General features: G+C 40.9%; 2 protein-coding genes across 2 annotated transcripts; one reads left to right on the plus strand and one right to left on the minus strand.

The window, feature by feature from the left end:
* Positions 1 to 186: 186 nt before the first annotated feature.
* On the minus strand, positions 187 to 4,065 carry LOC131287596 (focadhesin). The gene is made up of 4 exons (XM_058316663.1): positions 2,372 to 4,065; positions 1,100 to 2,291; positions 484 to 1,029; positions 187 to 418 (listed from the first exon to the last, which is right to left on the minus strand). Exons 1-4 carry the CDS (start codon positions 4,063 to 4,065, stop codon positions 245 to 247), a joined length of 3,606 nt encoding a protein of 1,201 aa, XP_058172646.1. The 3' UTR covers positions 187 to 244.
* A 513-nt stretch (positions 4,066 to 4,578) lies between these two features.
* LOC131293339 (vacuolar protein sorting-associated protein 28 homolog) lies at positions 4,579 to 5,595 on the plus strand. The gene has a single exon (XM_058321422.1). It carries the CDS (start codon positions 4,704 to 4,706, stop codon positions 5,334 to 5,336), a length of 633 nt encoding a protein of 210 aa, XP_058177405.1. The 5' UTR covers positions 4,579 to 4,703; the 3' UTR covers positions 5,337 to 5,595.
* Positions 5,596 to 18,821: the final 13,226 nt, after the last annotated feature.

Below are 18,821 nucleotides of genomic sequence, written 5' to 3' on the forward strand. Positions count from 1 at the left end.
TTCATTGTTCATTTAGAAGAATGCTACCAAAAACGGAAAAGCACAACCACTTTTTTATATTTTTTAATAAATAATAAAACTAAAAGTGTATACATAGGTTTTGGTACGTATAATCAATTCAGATTAAATAAATGGAAAACAAAATATTTTCAAAGAAAATACTTCAAAGGCTTACACACATTTATGAATGTAGGTAAAAGAAATTTATTCATATTTACAGTAAATTATATGATTTTCCCTTCATTTAACAGGCGTTGTACATTGTATTAACTTTACGCATAGAAACGAATTTAGGCCAAACTTTTGCCTGCTGGAAATAGGGCTGTTTCTTGCAACATATTAGCGCGTTTCTGAGACATTCCATGTAGTCATCCGGCATTGATGCATTCTCATACAGATGATAAAGGAATTCGTATATCTGAAACAAATAATTCGATAAAATTATTACCTGCACCAAACGGACTAGAAATTCAACAAACTCACCTTGATTTCAATTTCTCGCCACAAGTTTTGCTGAAAAAGTGTGCACAAAGCGAGTGGGAAAAGCTCCAACCGAAGGTGGATTTCCTTTGCCAACACTTGCCCGCCATGCAGTTCGCCGTATCCCGAGAAGCTTATCACAGCTGTGAAGAATGCGTCCAGCATAAACGTTACACCTTGCTGATCCTGGTGCCCCTCGGTTATGCTGCATTGGATGAGTCCGAGCAGTTCGCTGATAAAATTGATCAACGGTTTGTCGTCCTCCCCGTCGGCTGCAAACAGTTGCACAAACCCGTACAGACCACTTAAAAAGAACGTACTCAGCGTGCTCTTGGTGGCCATTTGGGCAACCTTTGTAATAATATCACCGAGGCCGTAAAAATGTAGCTCGGTTGCGTTGGGATTGTAGCGCCGGAAGGCAAACTGTAGGTAGATCGCCTTTTGAAGTTTTTCCTCGTTTTCACCATCCGGCCAGGTGGCTGGTTTCAGGAGACTGGTGCACTTTTCCACCGGAAGGTTTACCATCATTTCAATGTATTTTTTGAATAACTAGAAGGTAACATAGCAAAAAACAAGACTCAGGTGTGCTTTTTATATAGCATGTAATTTTGTTACTCACCTTTGATTTAATATCGAACCGCAGGAAAAAGCTTTCCAACGTCACACAAAGATGATAAAAGTTGTCTTCATTGTTGTACTTCCTCGTAATAGATTTGCCAATAAGCTGCATTGCCTTCATTAATGGAGAGTTGTCACTAAACCGCTTATCCTCCGCCCGTTCGGCAAGAAAGTGCAGTGAAAGGTGCAGAAATGGTTTGTAGATTTCCGTCTGCACGGCTTCGGTGATCTCCCCGATAGCGGTGTAAATTTTCAGCAAATCGTCCTCCAACATTACCGTTTCGGTCAGTTCCTTGAGATAGTTTTCAACCAACCGCTTGGCCGTCCCGGAGTAAGGCATTTGCTTGACAGCAATCTGCAGGCAAAGGTCACGCATTTCGAAGCAGTGGGCAAAATACTCGTGTAAAAAGCACCAATTCAATGGAGGAATCGGCTTCGGGAAAGGTTTAGCGATTATTCGAAGCATTTCAAGTAGCACACGCTCATCGACGTTAGGGAATTTGGCGCTCTGAGCTACAAGATAGTTGACGATGCTAGAAAGAATGCTCGCCCGCGGAAGATATTTCAGATTCGACGGTTCCGGACGACCCTCGGGTGTTTGGTAGACCCCGCCGCGGAAGCTTTCCATCTCCCGTACGATGTAGTAGGCCACAAGTTCGCCAACTGCTTCCACGGCACCGTGATTACAGTACAGTATCAATTGGATCCAACAATCGGGTGACACCGATCCGGCACTGTCCGCCTCAGAAACCCCGTCGTCATCCGTGTCTGGCAGATCAATACCCTGTCGAAACTGTTCGGGAATTTGACGCAGGGTGAACGATAGTGGATTGAACAGTTTCAATGCCTGCAAGGCTGCAGCATTAATTTCTCCATCATCATAGTCGGTCACGTAGTTCCAGAGCGTTCCAATAATGTGATTCACCAGCCGTTCCTGGTCCAGCGTGGTCACCTTGATGCTTGGCACATTGGCAAAGAACCGACACAAGCATTTGATAATTCGCGGGCGCTTTTCGTTGGCGAAGCGAAAACCGAGCACCTTCCAGGTGGAAACAATATTCACGACGTGGTTTTCACACAGGCTGGTGATGGCGTCGAGTGAAAGACAAATTGCGACTTCATTTTCCTGATTGTTCGGATTGCTGAGGACCTCCGAGAACAAGTTCACCAAATCTTCACCATGCTGTTGGGGTCTGTAATGAGAAATGCATAGGCACACGTATGGAAAGTAAAATGTATTTTTCTTTCAAATAAATACCTATTTACCACTTACTTTATAAGACACACTTCGCGAATAGTATACGCCCGGGCGATCGTATGCTCCCACAGATCTTCGCCCTGCCGCCGACTATTATCCTTCAGCAAATCGTACAGCAAAGGATAGGTACGGGGCTCTGCCTTCCATAGCCGAAGATACAAATCCATACAGATTGCACGATCCAGATCTTTCGTGAGGGCTTTCAGAACACCGATTACACTTTCCTTTGCTCCCATCGATGCCATGGTCTGCAGCACGTGCAACCTTCTCCGGGTGTCCTTCTGTTTGGCCAAACCATACAGTAGCGGTATCATGGATTGAGCCGCCTGAAGTTCACTCTGCTGCATGACCGTAACCAAGGATTGGAAGTTTGAACGCCACACTTCATCCTTGTGATGCAACGAAAGATAAATGCCCCGATGGAACTGACTGAGGCTGGTGGACAATCGTACACTCTGCTTTTGGCCTTTACTCAGAAATTCTTCGACCGCTTCGGGAGAAGAGAACCACCAGCGACAAACGGTAGTCCATTTGGCTAGTTCGCTGTGATAATAAACCGTGCGGGATGCGCTTGAAAAATTCACACCTGTGTGCTCTGGTAATGACTTTTCTTGTTCAATCGTTTGAAGGATTGTATCACAAAGTAAAAGAAGTTTCGTCGTATATGAAGGCTGGCCGAGAAGCTGAATTACGGCTTCTTTAACTAGCATGCGACTATTTTGTCCACACGTTGGTAGAATGATACTGATCAACTCCAATAGGCTCTCTATCTTAGCTGGACTAACAACGGACAGAATGTCAGCGGCGATCGCCAACATAACGTCCATGGAAGGCTGTGGATCACACTGCATTGCCTCGGTGCAAACGGATTTTAAAAGATTGAAACACCGTGTTGGGTCGTAGTTGTATTCAATGTAATCTTTGGCTACAGCAGCCATTAAGTAAGCAATCTCCATACTCATACCTATGCAGCACTCGTCGTTCCGAGGAATCAGCTCTAAAGTTTCCATGAGAAGACTCATAGTGTAACACGTTTGGTGGGTTGTTGTTTCTCTTCGCCAAGCAAGAATTTCAAACAGAATCGACTTAGCACGCCGGTCAGTGAGTGATTTCATAACCAAAAGTTTCCACAGCTGTTGGCACTCCGGGAAAAGACTAGCGTTAACGAATAGGTGCAGCAATACGGGTCGCAGGAATTCGACACTGTTCATTCGTATAATATCATCTCGGTTGTCCAACGCATTGGTCAGCATATCCATTATACTTGTCATACAACCAACGCTTCCGTCGCTGATGAACGCTATCACCGGATGCTGTGGAGGTTTCAAATCAAACTGGCACACATAATCCTGGTCGCTTCCGGTAGAAATACAACGACGCCGTAGATCGAGCAGCAATAATTCAAAAATTATCGTACTCAGTGCCTGAAACTGTGAAGGAGTCGTGTGCGGAAGAATCATATTAAGTGCTCCAACAGCTTGACCAAGCTCTAAACATCCCTCGATTGTGAGCTGAAGGAAGGCTTCGCTGGCCAGCTGGCAGATTCGGATGTTATCCGACTTGCACAGGGTTTTCAATAGATCGATTTCAGCATCCGACACTTTGCGAGGATTGGACTTGGTTGATTTCGAAAGGTTTAACACTTTTTGAATTTGGGCAGCAGCCGAATGGAGAGTGAGCTTTGATTGAATTGATTGTAAATTATCCATTTTAGTAACAGAGTTAGCGAATCACAGTAACAGCAAAACAAATAACAAGTCAGAAGCCGGCGGAATATTTTGACAACCGGTTTTCGATTTTCAATTTTCGGACATTGCGGTCAAAGTTGATATAGCTTAGGTAGCGTGTAGTGCAAATTGAATACACTATTTTATGAAGAACAGTTTTGGCTGCAGCTATATAAAATAATAACTACTACTTCCCCTTAATGAGTAGCTATTTTTAATAGTAATGCCGAAGGCTGCAAAATAAGTAAAAATCAATGAAATCCTAGAATTACTTTCTTATTGTCATGTTCGCATTGTCATACCCTACTGTCAAAATATGTGAGTGAGCCTGCCTTGCTACAATCTTTGTCATGACAACTCGCAGTTCCTCTGGTGAGTCAATTTCAATAAACAATAAAATCTTCAGCGCAGAAAAGGTAACAAATTAAAATTCCTGAACTGTAAAATCTACTCTAGGTATCCGTTATTAAGGTTTTTGATCGTATTTCCAGTGAACGGCACCGTAAGTGAGCCGATATACCAACCCATTCTTAAATTGCTTCATGTTTGGCTCGTGAAAAGACTGAAACTAAACACACGCACAAAGCAACTTTAATCGACCACAAATCAAGGAATTCATCATGCAAGAAAATCGACCAGAACTCTACGAAGAGGTGAAACTCTATCGTCAGGCCCGGGAACGTGAGAAGTACGACAATATGGCTGATCTTTTCGCACTAGTATCGACACTCCAAAATCTGGAGAAAGCCTACATCCGTGATTGCATTACGCCGCAGGAGTACACAGCAGCCTGTTCGAAGTTGTTGGTGCAGTACAAAGTCGCGTTCAAGATTGTGCAGGGACCCGAGTTTCCCACGATCGAGGCGTTCGTTAAAAAGTTTAGACTGGACTGTCCGGCTGCGCTGGAACGCATCCGCGAGGACCGTCCGATTACCATTCGGGATGATAAGGGTAATACGAGCAAGTGCATCGCTGACATCGTGTCGATGTTCATCACGCTTATGGACAAGCTGCGGTTGGAAATACGTGCCATGGATGACTTGCACCCCGAGTTAAGGGATCTGCTCGACACGATGAACCGTCTCTCGCTAATCCCGGACAATTTCGAGGGCAAGGAAAAAGTAGCTTCCTGGCTTGCAACATTGAACGAAATGCAGGCTTCCGACGATCTCACCGAAGCGCAGGTTCGTCAACTGTTGTTCGATTTAGAATCTTCATATTCGGCGTTCAACAATTTATTGCATAACACTTAAATTCATAGTTTTCGGGGGAATAGTGGGAATTACTCGATAACAAGTACGCTTTGGTTGCAAATGTATATAAATAAAATCATAGATTGATTTATAAGAAATCATGAGGTCAAAAGTGCGATATCCCGGACTAGGAGGATCTGAAACGAACAATTGAAATGAAATCGTAAAACTGATTGCAAGAGGAACGGACTAAGAAACATTTAATATTATCCATATTTTTAATCAAACATGTAAGAAATATATGTATTGTTTAACCAAAGCTACTGGTGACTTCTTTACTACATTGACTTAAGTATTTGATAAAACAGTTTTATTTTAGAATTTTTAAGTCCACATGATCATCAAGTGCCATAAAGCGTTGCTAGTAGTTTCTAAAATTGTACGAATTTCTGAACGGAACTGTAACTGGAGGAAATGAAAAATTACATACAAATGGGTTTTGCTTTAGCAGTAAACAGTTTAAACTGTAAAATTACACCTCATACTATCCTCAAATCGAAGAAAGCAACATTGCATTCAATCGGTTCTGAGAAATCTACGGCACTATGTTTTCAATATGCCAATGTTTTTTTTTATTGTATGAAAAACCTTAATGCAAAGTATGTGAGACAACGTACCTATCCTCGGCAGGTAAGCGAGGGTGCTTATGATGTGTTCAATTTCTAGATTCCGTTGCCACTTTTTTGGCTTCTCTCTCCTGTTGTCCATTTATCGATTAATAGATTCTTCTTTCTGGAGAAAACAAATAAAAACAATCCTTAATTTAAATTTATGATACTATTTTTCTGCAGATGACTCACACATAAACTCAGAATAATCATAGAAAATCAGGACATATGGCCTTAGTAGCCGGTCCTTAACTAAATAGAGGTCAATGTATCCAGGTTAGCTTGCGAAGGCCCAGGAAGCTGGATTCAATAGCCGTACTGGAATAAATCATCGTCGAAGAAGAAGAAGAAGGAATCATTAATCTCTTTTTTAAATTTGTATGAACATATTCAATTACCAATGAAACAGTTGTGGTTACTAGCAACATAGACTCGTTAATAAAACTTCTTGGTGTGACATTCCAACAGACATAGTCTGTTCCGCCCTTCGTAGGCTAACTTAATAAAAATGATTCCTTAGTATTTTGCACGCACAATGGTTCATCCGTAGGCCTGACGTCAGCGATGGACTCATTTCTAATGCGATTAGCGCTGATGAATGCTTGCCCGACTATTCCAGCACCCTCAAAAGTACTCTGAAGTGACCGACTAGGATGACTGATCGTGACCGTCGCACGCTTGATGCACTTTGTCGGTACTGATTTTGTGGACTGAACTGACTAGGACAAACTGGTGCGGTCGGTTGGGCGTAAAAAAGACGAGCATTAACAATGTAGTAACCGCATTAGCTGCATAACAAACAAAGCAAACTGTAAGGAATCATGAATGAGTCCAAAAATAGAAATATAAGGATTTATGAATGGCTTACGTAACAGAAGCTAACTCCTCAATAGTCATCTAACAACAGCAGTTGGGAAAAAACGACGAAACAGGATCAATGAATAACGAATTGTTAGTTTAAACTTTGTGTATTAGACGTTGTAAAACCGTGGAATAAAACTATGGTTAATTTTAATCTTTGAGAGATTTGTTTATTTTAACTTATACCATGGTACGTGTTCAATCACCCCAACCAGACGTATACAAGCGTACTTAACTTGATCAAATGATCACGAGCCATGCAATGCGAGTAACACTCTCATAGGCCACAAAAAGCTACTTTATGGTTTGCCTTACATTCGCCTGACTTCGGCATAACGCAACAGCATTTTTGCACCGTTATCGATGCACTTACCGGCGTCCAACTGGTGCACTGCAAACTGCTACAACCTTCACGCGTAGGACGACGCACATTTGCCGCACATGTGTGTTTTCAACATTCATTTCTCGTTCGACGCACCGATGGAATGCGTGGAAACAAGACGACAAGCTGTGTGATTTCCTCCAAGCAATTTGAATTTCTGGCAAGCAATGGCATACCATACTGCGCTACCTTATATCGACTACTTTGGAGCTTTCCTTCTACTTGTTATTGGGTTTTTTTGTCTCCGTGAAGACTCCTGCAGATTGCGGATGCGACCCGCAACCCCTTTGGAAAAGTACGTAGAAAGTTTTGATCATTTCGTTTGAATACCAAACATTGTTTTATGAATGTGGTTTCACGACCTGTGAACTGAATACGAGCAAGACGATAAACCACCGTCAATTTAAACTATTTCTATAAGAAAGATTTTTCGCATCGGTTGACAAGAGCAAAGGTTTTACATAGATTTTTCGCGATAAGTGAACAAATAGTGTTCATGGAAAACAAGCCTGACGAACTTCAAGAGCATTCTAAATTAAATAAAAGATTTCGAGCAATCAGTTAGCTGTAGTAATAATGTACTTTCACTTGTCTACTCTCTACCAAATCGCACAATATTTTTTAATTGCAACATAATATGGAAAACGATAGCATGTCATAGATACGCTTACGGCGGAGTTCTTGCTGCTCTAAATAAAATTAAATAGATTAATTTATTTAAAAATACATAAAAATATATCTGATATATAAGCGTTATTATGCACTTCATTTCAGGTAATTTTCAGGTTTGGGCAAATCCAGAAATTTTCTCTTTCGAGAAGACTGCAAAAGTCTGGTAAGCCCTTAATGGGCAGGTATTACCAAGACGATCGTTACTCTAAGAAGAAGAAGGTATAATATTGAAATCCATCTTATAATTAAACCGAACCTATTGCTTCCTGATTGTTATTTTTTGCCTACTATGCCAAAAATGATCTGTATTTTGTATAAAATTTAATATTAAAGGCTCTTCAATGAATAGAATTTTGTATTCTATATTGCTCCCATCCGAAGGTCACGTTTATGTTCCTGTCCAACGACATGGGACCCCCTTCTTAGCCATCAGACGTGGTTCTACAATGTCTGCAATGTTCTTTTCCTTTCAACCAGAAAGACGCATGAGGCTTTGATAGAGGTAGTGCAGTGGAAAAGAGCAAAAATTAAGAGATAGGGTGCACAACGCACAGTCGACGTTCTCTTGTGCACTTCCGAGCACTAGGGCATCCACTGGGGACTACCATAATCGAAGGGAGTTCACCTTCACAGAGTGCCATGCACCCGGAGCCGTCTCAGCATCTCTTTCTCTTCCCCTGGCACGTCCTGTCCCGCCACTTTGGAGGCGTAAGACGTTCGCTAGGTCGGTAGGTCGGTAGGTTGGTGTGTCGCTGCTGGTCTCGGCTGCGTGTCTGTGCCGCTGCATTACAGCACTTTATAAGGCGTGGTGAGCAAGCGCCGACTCGTCGAGAGGTCGGAGCCTTGCAGTGATATGGCGGTGATGGTTGCGACCGCTGGTCGATAGACCCTGGAGACAGCTTCCTGCCACTTCCGTTCGCGAGCCCCATGTGCAGGGAACCTTGACCGTCGGTGGTGATGTTATTTCTCTGACTGACCACCCGACTAGTGTGTGTCCCTCTTTCCGTAACACTGCCACCTTTGACTCTTTCTGCCGAGCCCTAGGGCAATGAAATGATAAGTATGATCGGCATCTTCGCTGGCATTGTAAATTGCACTTCACTGGAGTCGGGCTCCGCCGTTCAGGATGGAAACAGTGTTTATTATGAGGAAGCTTGTAACACTCGATGTGTGTAAATTTATTCTGAAGTTATTATTTAGCGGCCCTTGGTCGAACCTTGGAAATATGAATAATATTAAGCCATAGAGTAAATAATCAGGAATAAAAGTAACACAGGATTAATTTCAAACACAGAAAAAAAGCTTTAAAATTTGAAATGAGTTTTTTTTTAATCTGAAACTAAACCATAAATAAACCGATATTTGAAGAATGGTTAGCTACTACACCATACTTCAAAAAAATTGTTCTTGCATATTCTGGTGCCTTTCTTTGTGTCTCAATTTCAATTTGGTTATATTTCTCCTTAATTTCATGATTTTCCTGTATGCATCCTGTTTATTCTATAAAGACCTTACAACATTTGTATTTTAGCCACTTCCATCACAAATATGTATATATTTTTAAGAACATTTAAAAAAACTCTACACCATCTTTTCAATGATGTACAAAGTTAAACAAACAATAAACAAAGTTTCAATTTTTTTGACTAAACCAACTGAAAACATGTTCGCATCTCAAACATTTTGTGAGAAGTTTTAATGTGCACTAAAGCAACACTGTGGTGTAATAAGACAAAATTTTCATGTTTTATTTCACTCCTCGCGACATCATATTTTGTTTTTGCCAAACCAAACAGTGTATGACTTTTATTGTTTAAAAAAAAACCAGTCTTGAAAAGAGGCTTATTTTTTATATAAATGAACTAAAAGTATGTGCAATGTGTGTTTATAATAATTCAAATCTACTGTGAAGTTTGTTGTTCTTTTATTAAGTTATCATAACATTTGCAATACGTACCTAAACAAATGTTAATTTAGAATTGAACAATTAAATCGCACAACTCTCATCGGTGAATTAATAAATGTATAAAGCGAAGTGTCAGTGAAGTTTGATCTAAAATACTATTTTAGCGTTATAAGTAATGCTCTTGGCCTACCAAAGATTAACATCTGATAGAGCCATGTGGTTGAATAAAACTCATCCCTCATGCCTTGTACTATTAAAGTTCCTAAAAACCCCTTCAGAAGCTGATCAATTTCATCAAGTGATCACTAAAAGTGATGGATTCCATCCGTTTTTCGAAGGGCGACTGAGCAATACACGGCTCGGATTGCAACACACGTTATTCTTTCTGATACGATTTATTGGAAACCAATTTAGCCCATGCCTTCCTCGACATGGGTTGACAGTAATCTGCCGCTGTTCATTGGATGCATTTTATTTTGATTACACTGCGGCCTGTGACTGCATATGGCTCACTGGCCATGGTTAAGTATCCTTCTGCGATGTTACATACTGCGATAAGCCGATAGTTGTTTACGATCACCATGCAGCGCCGGGACAGTCAGCTGCTACTCGTTTCATTGCGTGAGTTCTTAATGGAACGATGGATTCAACGGAAAATAAACCATTCGCCTACACTTAGTCAGGTTTCAAGCGACTTTCTGTAGCTTAGTCGGAGTGATTCAATTTAAAAAGATTTTGGCAAACGCAAGGAGACGTTGTGTAAAAAAGAACCAAATCAAACGAAAGACATAAGTAGAACGAAATAGTGTACAGTACATATGATTGAAAACATAAACGAGCCATCCTGCTGTAAGTAATGGCTTTAAGCAAGCATCTCCTCTGCCCGAAAATGTTGCCGGATAAATCAGACTCACTCGCCGCTAAAATCATTCATCCTCCTAATGAGAGCTGTGGTGCGCTTCCTTCGGGGTGTTGTATTCATTAATCTCTCCAATGTCAACGCGAATTAAAATAAGCGCGGCCTTAATTATTAATGCCACAAAAATAAACACATTCGTTCGCACGTGAAGATGACGCTCATCTTTTGCTGTTTATTTTAAACTACTGCTCTTTTGACACGAGCCGTTTTCTGCAACGGACGGTGAAAGTGAAAAACGTCGTATTTAGTTGCGAATTGCTATGCGATCGAATGACCTCTAGCATCTTGCTCCATTACTTCCGTCTAGCGGAGAGGGTAGGAAAATGTATCGTGCAAAAATAAAATTAGGTCATCGAATGGAGCTCCATTATCTACCCATACACAAGTAAGGTAAGGTGTGGTAATATGCAACCCTTAAACGAAACATTAATTTTATCTAATCCATTTGAAAACATACCCCAAATCTTCACAGGTTGAACCTCCAGCATCTGTTATTTTAACATAAAATATCAAAAGGTCATCTAACATATCTATTAACAAACTAAAACCAACATGTTTAATAGCACGCATCTCTACGCTTCATTTAAAACTGAAGGACAAAATAGCTAAAATTTGATCATTTTTGAAAATCTATAATCAATAAGGTTAATCAATTTGTTAAAATAACCAAAATTTTGTTTCCAGCACCAATTAAACATAATTTATCATGTGGTTCAATATACGGTGTCGAAAGCCAACAATTTTGTGACATAAGCTTGAGTTAATTTAGTTTGAGCAGTAACACATTCAATAAGGTTGGTTGAATGTTTTCCCTTATTTAAAACGGTGCATTCTGCGTCACATAAGCTGGTGCATTTAACGCCTAGGTGGGGGTATTAAAAAATTTGTCTCCAGATAGGAATGCAAGGCTTATCTTTTAAGTATTAATTAAATAAAATATGTTATGATTTCAGACTGTGTGTAAATATGTCCGTTCATTTTACCCAACTTTCCCCTAAAACACGATCGACCCTCGGCACCCCATGGTGTTTTTTTTAAACCTAAAATCACTCGTGGTGGTCCACTGCGTCGGTGTTGCCGACTAGGACGACGCTTTAGCTGTGACTTCCTTCCTCGCACGTTCCTCTCACACTGGTTGTGAAAGTAGTTCAAGTTCGAATTACCTTGACAACAAAAAAAACCCGATCGTATGCAAAACTTAGTTCGTGACACTCACATGCGGTTTGTCGCTTTTGAAGTTAGAAACATAGTGTAAATCATCATGTAATATGTAATATAAGCATGAAAAACATTTAAATAAAATATTTGTGTAGAAGTATAACTGGATTAATATTTAGATTCAAAATGAGTAAACAAAATTATCAATAATTCATGTTCATATTGAAACATCGAAAAAAATCCAATTTAGTAATTCACTGCGATCCCTTAAAATTCTTTGTAGAGTACGAAATTTTCATTGCTTCATGTTCGAATGTTTTTTTAAGAAATATGAAAACATGTCTTATTCTAACTTCCCACTGTGCGAATGTTTGCGAACCGCCATCCCAGACTCAAACGGAAAATGAAACACGAGCAACACGCTACCGGCGACAGGTTTGGCAATGTTCCCAATGAGTACGGTAACGACGCAACATTGACACATTGCGAAAACGTGGACGCCACGGGGTGTGAGAAACTCGAGGAACTTCTACGGTGGCTGCAGGACACCTACATTGCGTGTTACATCCACGAGGTAGAACCGAAACACCCTAAAGGTTGGAAAACCACCTGATACATGAACCGAACATCATTTGGCGTTTCGCCGAACCGTTCCCAAAGAAATAATGCTGCTGTGTCTCGTCTCTGCGATGCATCGCGAGCCAGAGATCAACCATCTTTAGCCATCACGAGTCTTTGGTTGGTTTGACCGAGTTCGCATCGTTATGTTGTATGGCCCCATCAGCCTGTCAAACTGGTTTCAAATTCGCGTGACTGATGGATGGGCTTGTGTTTGTGCCTCTCTCCTCTCTCTCTCTGCCTCTGGTCCCAAGCTCCTGACACCTCAAGGTCGATGGTTCCCCAGCGGAACACCTGTGGGCTATATTGTCCAATTTCAATAACCATTTGTTTTATTTTTTCCTGCTCAAATAAAAGGCGGCTCTATTTCCCTATCTGATTTGCCATTTTTTGTTTTGTTTTTGGAAGCTGCTCCGAGATTCGAACGATTATGATACCTTGGTAAAGCCACTTTGTAAACGGCGAAGGTCGTGGTGTTTGCGTGCCGCAAAAATGGTTACGAATGTCGAGGTTTTTTTAAATGTTTTTTGGCGTGTGTCTGCGTGCATCTTGACGGTTGGAACTAAGAAGATCACAGATTATTTGTTTTTGCAAACAAATGTCTTTGAACATTTTTAGGGAGTTTTTATTCACTTTGGTCCAATCAACGTGTATTCTTCGATATGAGTGTCCTTACTCACCAGTATTACCTGTTTTCGATTGTTCGACTGTTGTGTTGAGATATTTTGTCATGTAAATTGCTTTTGTGTATGAAAAGCGGGTTTGTATGTTGTTTGGCTATGAATACGCAAAATTTTGTTTGAAAAAACCTTGGTGGAGATTTTTCATTGTGTAAAAATGAAGTCTTTTTTACCATAAAATTTCAAGTTCATGCGAAATTATATCCTTGCCTAGTTTTTCTACATGACGATTTAAGAATTATTTCAGTGTTATCCAGTATTGAGTTTTATTATCGACAATACTTGGACTTACTGGACTTTTTTATTATTTTATAAATAAATATACCAAAGCTTAATTTTTTTCAATTAAGTTTGAAAATATTAGTAGAAATATAAATCTTGCTTTTCACATTCAAATGCCCCAAATTATCGCATTTTTGTGTGCGTCACACCACCCTTTTTATAAATATTGTTACTTAAACTGAAAAGGGCGAGTTATATACAGGAATAATTTATAATGCTATAAAAAAAAAACAGCTTTGAATCTGAAATGGGTTTATATATTAAAAATAAACGAAATTCGAACTTTATTTTTATGTTCTGCCGAATGGAGCGGAGAGCAAAACAAAACGAAAGCATCTATTTTGCAAGTAGCAGAGATAATTTCATTATTATTAAATCAAAGTAATTTGGTCATTTAATGCATGTTTTATATTAATAAATTTAAAAATAAATTGAAACAAAACCCTACTGCTGAGTAAACCCGGTAGAAAATGCTAGGGTGGCGTTACATAAAGTTTATGTTATACATGCAGAAGTACGATAATTTTCTAACTAACAAATTTTTTGCATGACCACGTTGGCTGTTAAAAAAACTAATAATGTGATATTGAAGTTAACATATTTTATTTCTCACAACATTCGAAAACCTGACACGTTTTGCTTATTCTTCAATCTACCAACATTTGCCACTTTCGCGTGTCGCAACTTTCCTATTGCGTAAAGTGTGCCCCATCACGGCCGTTGCCCTCGACAAATGGATAGAACATGGGGGAAAGTATCGTTCCGGTTGGGAGCGACAATTTGTATTTAGCCAATAGAAGCGCATTATAGCCCGGGAGGGAATCATTTGATACCACGAAACTGCTATGATCACACGATCTTGTGCCGATTCTGAGGTGAAAGAGGGCCATAGTTGCGTAACCAGACTGTCGAAAGTGTCGGCTCATGCAGGAGTATTAAAGACCCCCTATGATTTGAACACCACGTCGTGTGCATTAGTGACGAACTGCGAACCGTTTCCTATGATTACCTTCCACCGACCTCACGTGATGTTCCTCCCGCCTAGATGCCAGGGTTTGGTTTAGTAACTTGCGTACCCTCCTGCTGTCAGTTTAAGCGCCAGTTCCGCCAGCTCCAGGGTTGAAGGAAAATGCCGGCACTCGAACACAACCGACCCGGGAGATGGTGGTTCGGTGTTTTAACTAACAAATCACCGGAACAGAACGAACAAAAATCCGCACCCGAAACGAAGCGCGAAATGGTTCATTATCGAGCGTTGGCCGAGCGTATTGTGGCTCGCAATGTATTTAAACTTTTATAGCCTGTTGTTCGGAGCAACATTGTTGAGTGGAAGGGTTGCCGTGCCAAGGGCTTCTGCCCACTTCAAAGCGGGGTTGAGGGAGAGGAAGAAAATAAGTTTGTCTCGAACACATACGGTGGCCGAGGCACAAGTGAGGAAAACAAAATACCAGCGGATTTTCTTGTCCATTACGTTACTTTCTTCTTCTGCCCCTTCCACTGGCCGAATCGATGCTCACTGGCTAGAAAGGTTTGGTCCTTCATCAGGCCATTGGTGGGAAATGCAATGGTAGTAAAACACCGTAAAACACTGCCGGTGAAACGGGCCGCCGGAACAACAGGTGGCTGGAGGTGGCGGTGATGGAAACTAATGAAAATGAAACTACCATCATTTCATCCGCGCTTTCCATGTGGGACAATAGTTTCAACCACGTGCTACCGATTTTTCGTTTAACATCATCCGAAGAATCGTAAGGGAGCAGATATATGAAAAAAGTTTAATGTTGAGTTTCTGATCAATTTTAGTGAACAGCTACCAAATAGTGAAAATGAATGAAAATTTCTTTCAATATTCCCTTTAGGGTACGGGAAACGAAGCGTAATCGCTAGCGTAATCGTGTCATTCCGCTGCTCAATCTGTCAAAAAGAATTTTGGCTTACCTACGATTTTTTTTATCAGAAACTGTTAAAACGTAAGTATTTCCAATGAATCGTGGTTAGATTCGGCGCTTTTTGAGATTTTTATGCAAATTTTGAAGCGAAAATATTTTGCGCCAAGTTTGGCTCACAGTGTTCCTAATTATTCACCGTGGAGAATATGACTGTTCGCACCGCTCGATATTTTTGAATCATAGAAGGCTTTGATGAATGAGATTATAAAAGTTAGCGATGAGATAGTTTTATTTTCACGAGAGAAGCCAAAGTCCGCTGCAAAAAAAAAGCTTAATTATTTTTTAAATTGCTGTTGAAAAGTGTTTCTATTGTTTTAAGTTGAATTTTGAGTAAAGCTGTTGAATTCAATGAACTACAGCCATTTTGTTTTAAGTGCGCCAAATAAGGAACACATCGCGCCAAGTAAGGAACATTGCAAACACAATGCGCCAAGTTAGGAACATAATGTGCCACACAAAGGGTTTCTGAAACTTGAAGAAATATTAATTTAAGAGTTTCTCACTTATTTTACTTGTATTCTATGGTAGTAAGGCTAGCACTGTGCAAAACGTAGTATGATTTGACCGAACATTGATTTAGTTATTCAACTTTTTATGCAGAATTTCCTTAACTGCGCCAAATATGGTACATCTACGGTACCATTAATTTTGTATCGGTGGACTTCGGTTCACCCAGCGGGCATTGTTGCAATACATCCTATCAAATTCCCCTCAAATTTCATGCTTTTTCTCCCCGCACCCCCGTTAGATCCCACACTTGCTCGCGAAGTGCGACACAATTCATTTTTTAAAAACGCCACACTACTCCGTAGCACATTACCACGCATACGGTACATGTACTTGCGTGTGTATGGCGTGATTTGCATTCCCTCTCCTAGCGCTGCGATCACTAGCGAGCTCTGCGAGTGAATCTTGACAACTCGATCATAGTTGTTTTGGGTTTTGGTGCGAACACAGTGATAAGTTTTCAGTGAAATAAGTTGACGAATTTACGCGTGAAAACGTTATGTTTTCATATCAAATGTGAAAAGAATGCATGTGGAGAGGCGACGACATCATTTGGAAGTGATGAAATAATAAAAAACATCTTTCTAAAACAAACATCATTTGCTTTCCTTTCATTCTGGCGTGTTTTGTTCGCCTCGGGTATTGGGAACCTCGAGGTGCAGGGCGAATGTACACACGAAGAGAGGAGAGTTCACGGAGGCGATCGCGTGAACCATTCGAATGGTCACGCGTGACGTCACGATTCGTTCATTCATATTTGGCTAATCTTTGGCTAATCTTTTTCGAGGATTAGCTAAAGATTAGCCAAAATGTGTAGCGTTGCAAGCAAATGATGCGCAACAATGCCCGCTGGGCAGTTAGTCAAAGAGCTAATACTAAGCTTTTTAGAGCTGATACCCAGCGGGCATTGTTGCGCATCATTTGCTTGCAACGCTACACATTTTGGCTAATCTTTAGCTAATCCTCGAAAAAGATTAGCCAAAGATTAGCCAAATATGAATGAACGAATCGTGACGTCACGCGTGACCATTCGAATGGTTCACGCGATCGCCTCCGTGAACTCTCCTCTCTTCGTGTGTACATTCGCCCTGCACCTCGAGGTTCCCAATACCCGAGGCGAACAAAACACGCCAGAATGAAAGGAAAGCAAATGATGTTTGTTTTAGAAAGATGTTTTTTATTATTTCATCACTTCCAAATGATGTCGTCGCCTCTCCACATGCATTCTTTTCACATTTGATATGAAAACATAACGTTTTCACGCGTAAATTCGTCAACTTATTTCACTGAAAACTTATCACTGTGTTCGCACCAAAACCCAAAACAACTATGATCGAGTTGTCAAGATTCACTCGCAGAGCTCGCTAGTGATCGCAGCGCTAGGAGAGGGAATGCAAATCACGCCATACACACGCAAGTACATGTACCGTATGCGTGGTAATGTGCTACGGAGTAGTGTGGCGTTTTTAAAAAATGAATTGTGTCGCACTTCGCGAGCAAGTGTGGGATCTAACGGGGGTGCGGGGAGAAAAAGCATGAAATTTGAGGGGAATTTGATAGGATGTATTGCAACAATGCCCGCTGGGTACTAAGCTACTTTGTCACATTGTTTCAACAGACCGGATACCCAGCGGGCATTGTTGCAATACATCCTATCAAATTCCCCTCAAATTTCATGCTTTTTCTCCCCGCACCCCCGTTAGATCCCACACTTGCTCGCGAAGTGCGACACAATTCATTTTTTAAAAACGCCACACTACTCCGTAGCACATTACCACGCATACGGTACATGTACTTGCGTGTGTATGGCGTGATTTGCATTCCCTCTCCTAGCGCTGCGATCACTAGCGAGCTCTGCGAGTGAATCTTGACAACTCGATCATAGTTGTTTTGGGTTTTGGTGCGAACACAGTGATAAGTTTTCAGTGAAATAAGTTGACGAATTTACGCGTGAAAACGTTATGTTTTCATATCAAATGTGAAAAGAATGCATGTGGAGAGGCGACGACATCATTTGGAAGTGATGAAATAATAAAAAACATCTTTCTAAAACAAACATCATTTGCTTTCCTTTCATTCTGGCGTGTTTTGTTCGCCTCGGGTATTGGGAACCTCGAGGTGCAGGGCGAATGTACACACGAAGAGAGGAGAGTTCACGGAGGCGATCGCGTGAACCATTCGAATGGTCACGCGTGACGTCACGATTCGTTCATTCATATTTGGCTAATCTTTGGCTAATCTTTTTCGAGGATTAGCTAAAGATTAGCCAAAATGTGTAGCGTTGCAAGCAAATGATGCGCAACAATGCCCGCTGGGTATCTGGGTATGGCATACATGTTTTATGAGAATCGACGAATTTTTGGTTTTATTCTTCTTTAGCTTTAGTACTATGAGTCGTAGACCTTTGAAACCTCAATGATAAAATTTCGTATGGAAATCGATAAATGCTTGTATGTAAAGTTCAATGACTCCGGTTCAATTGATGAAAGAATCAAGTAAACTGTAAATGAAATATACAAATATATCAACATTCTTGGGAATTTAAAAAATATAAAGCTTTCCAAAAAGTAATGCTTTTAATTATTTGATCTGTTTCCTCATCTTGCAAACCTGATGGAACAAGAGAAAAGTAAATCAGCACTATATACAGCATGACCAAACTGCCACGGTTATTAATTGGCGGTTTCAGTTCTCGTGGCAATCAGCCACCGGGTCATATCGCACAAGCCTCGGTGGTCAGACACGGGACAGCCCAGACATAACGGTAGATGTGACCGTGAAGTTGGACAATCACACCATCCAGTCTACCAGCCAATGCTCTCGGACCGTCGTGCGCCATCCAACGGCAACCGGCCCGGTAGTAATTGTCGGTGGGAGCTGGTGGTACTGGTCGGGTGCAAGTGGCAAGCCATCCGCCAGCCCGTGTGGCTCGCACGGCTTGGC

Source organism: Anopheles ziemanni, chromosome 2, assembly GCF_943734765.1.
Source record: "Anopheles ziemanni chromosome 2, idAnoZiCoDA_A2_x.2, whole genome shotgun sequence".
In the NCBI taxonomy this organism is placed as follows: Eukaryota; Metazoa; Arthropoda; class Insecta; order Diptera; family Culicidae; genus Anopheles; species Anopheles ziemanni.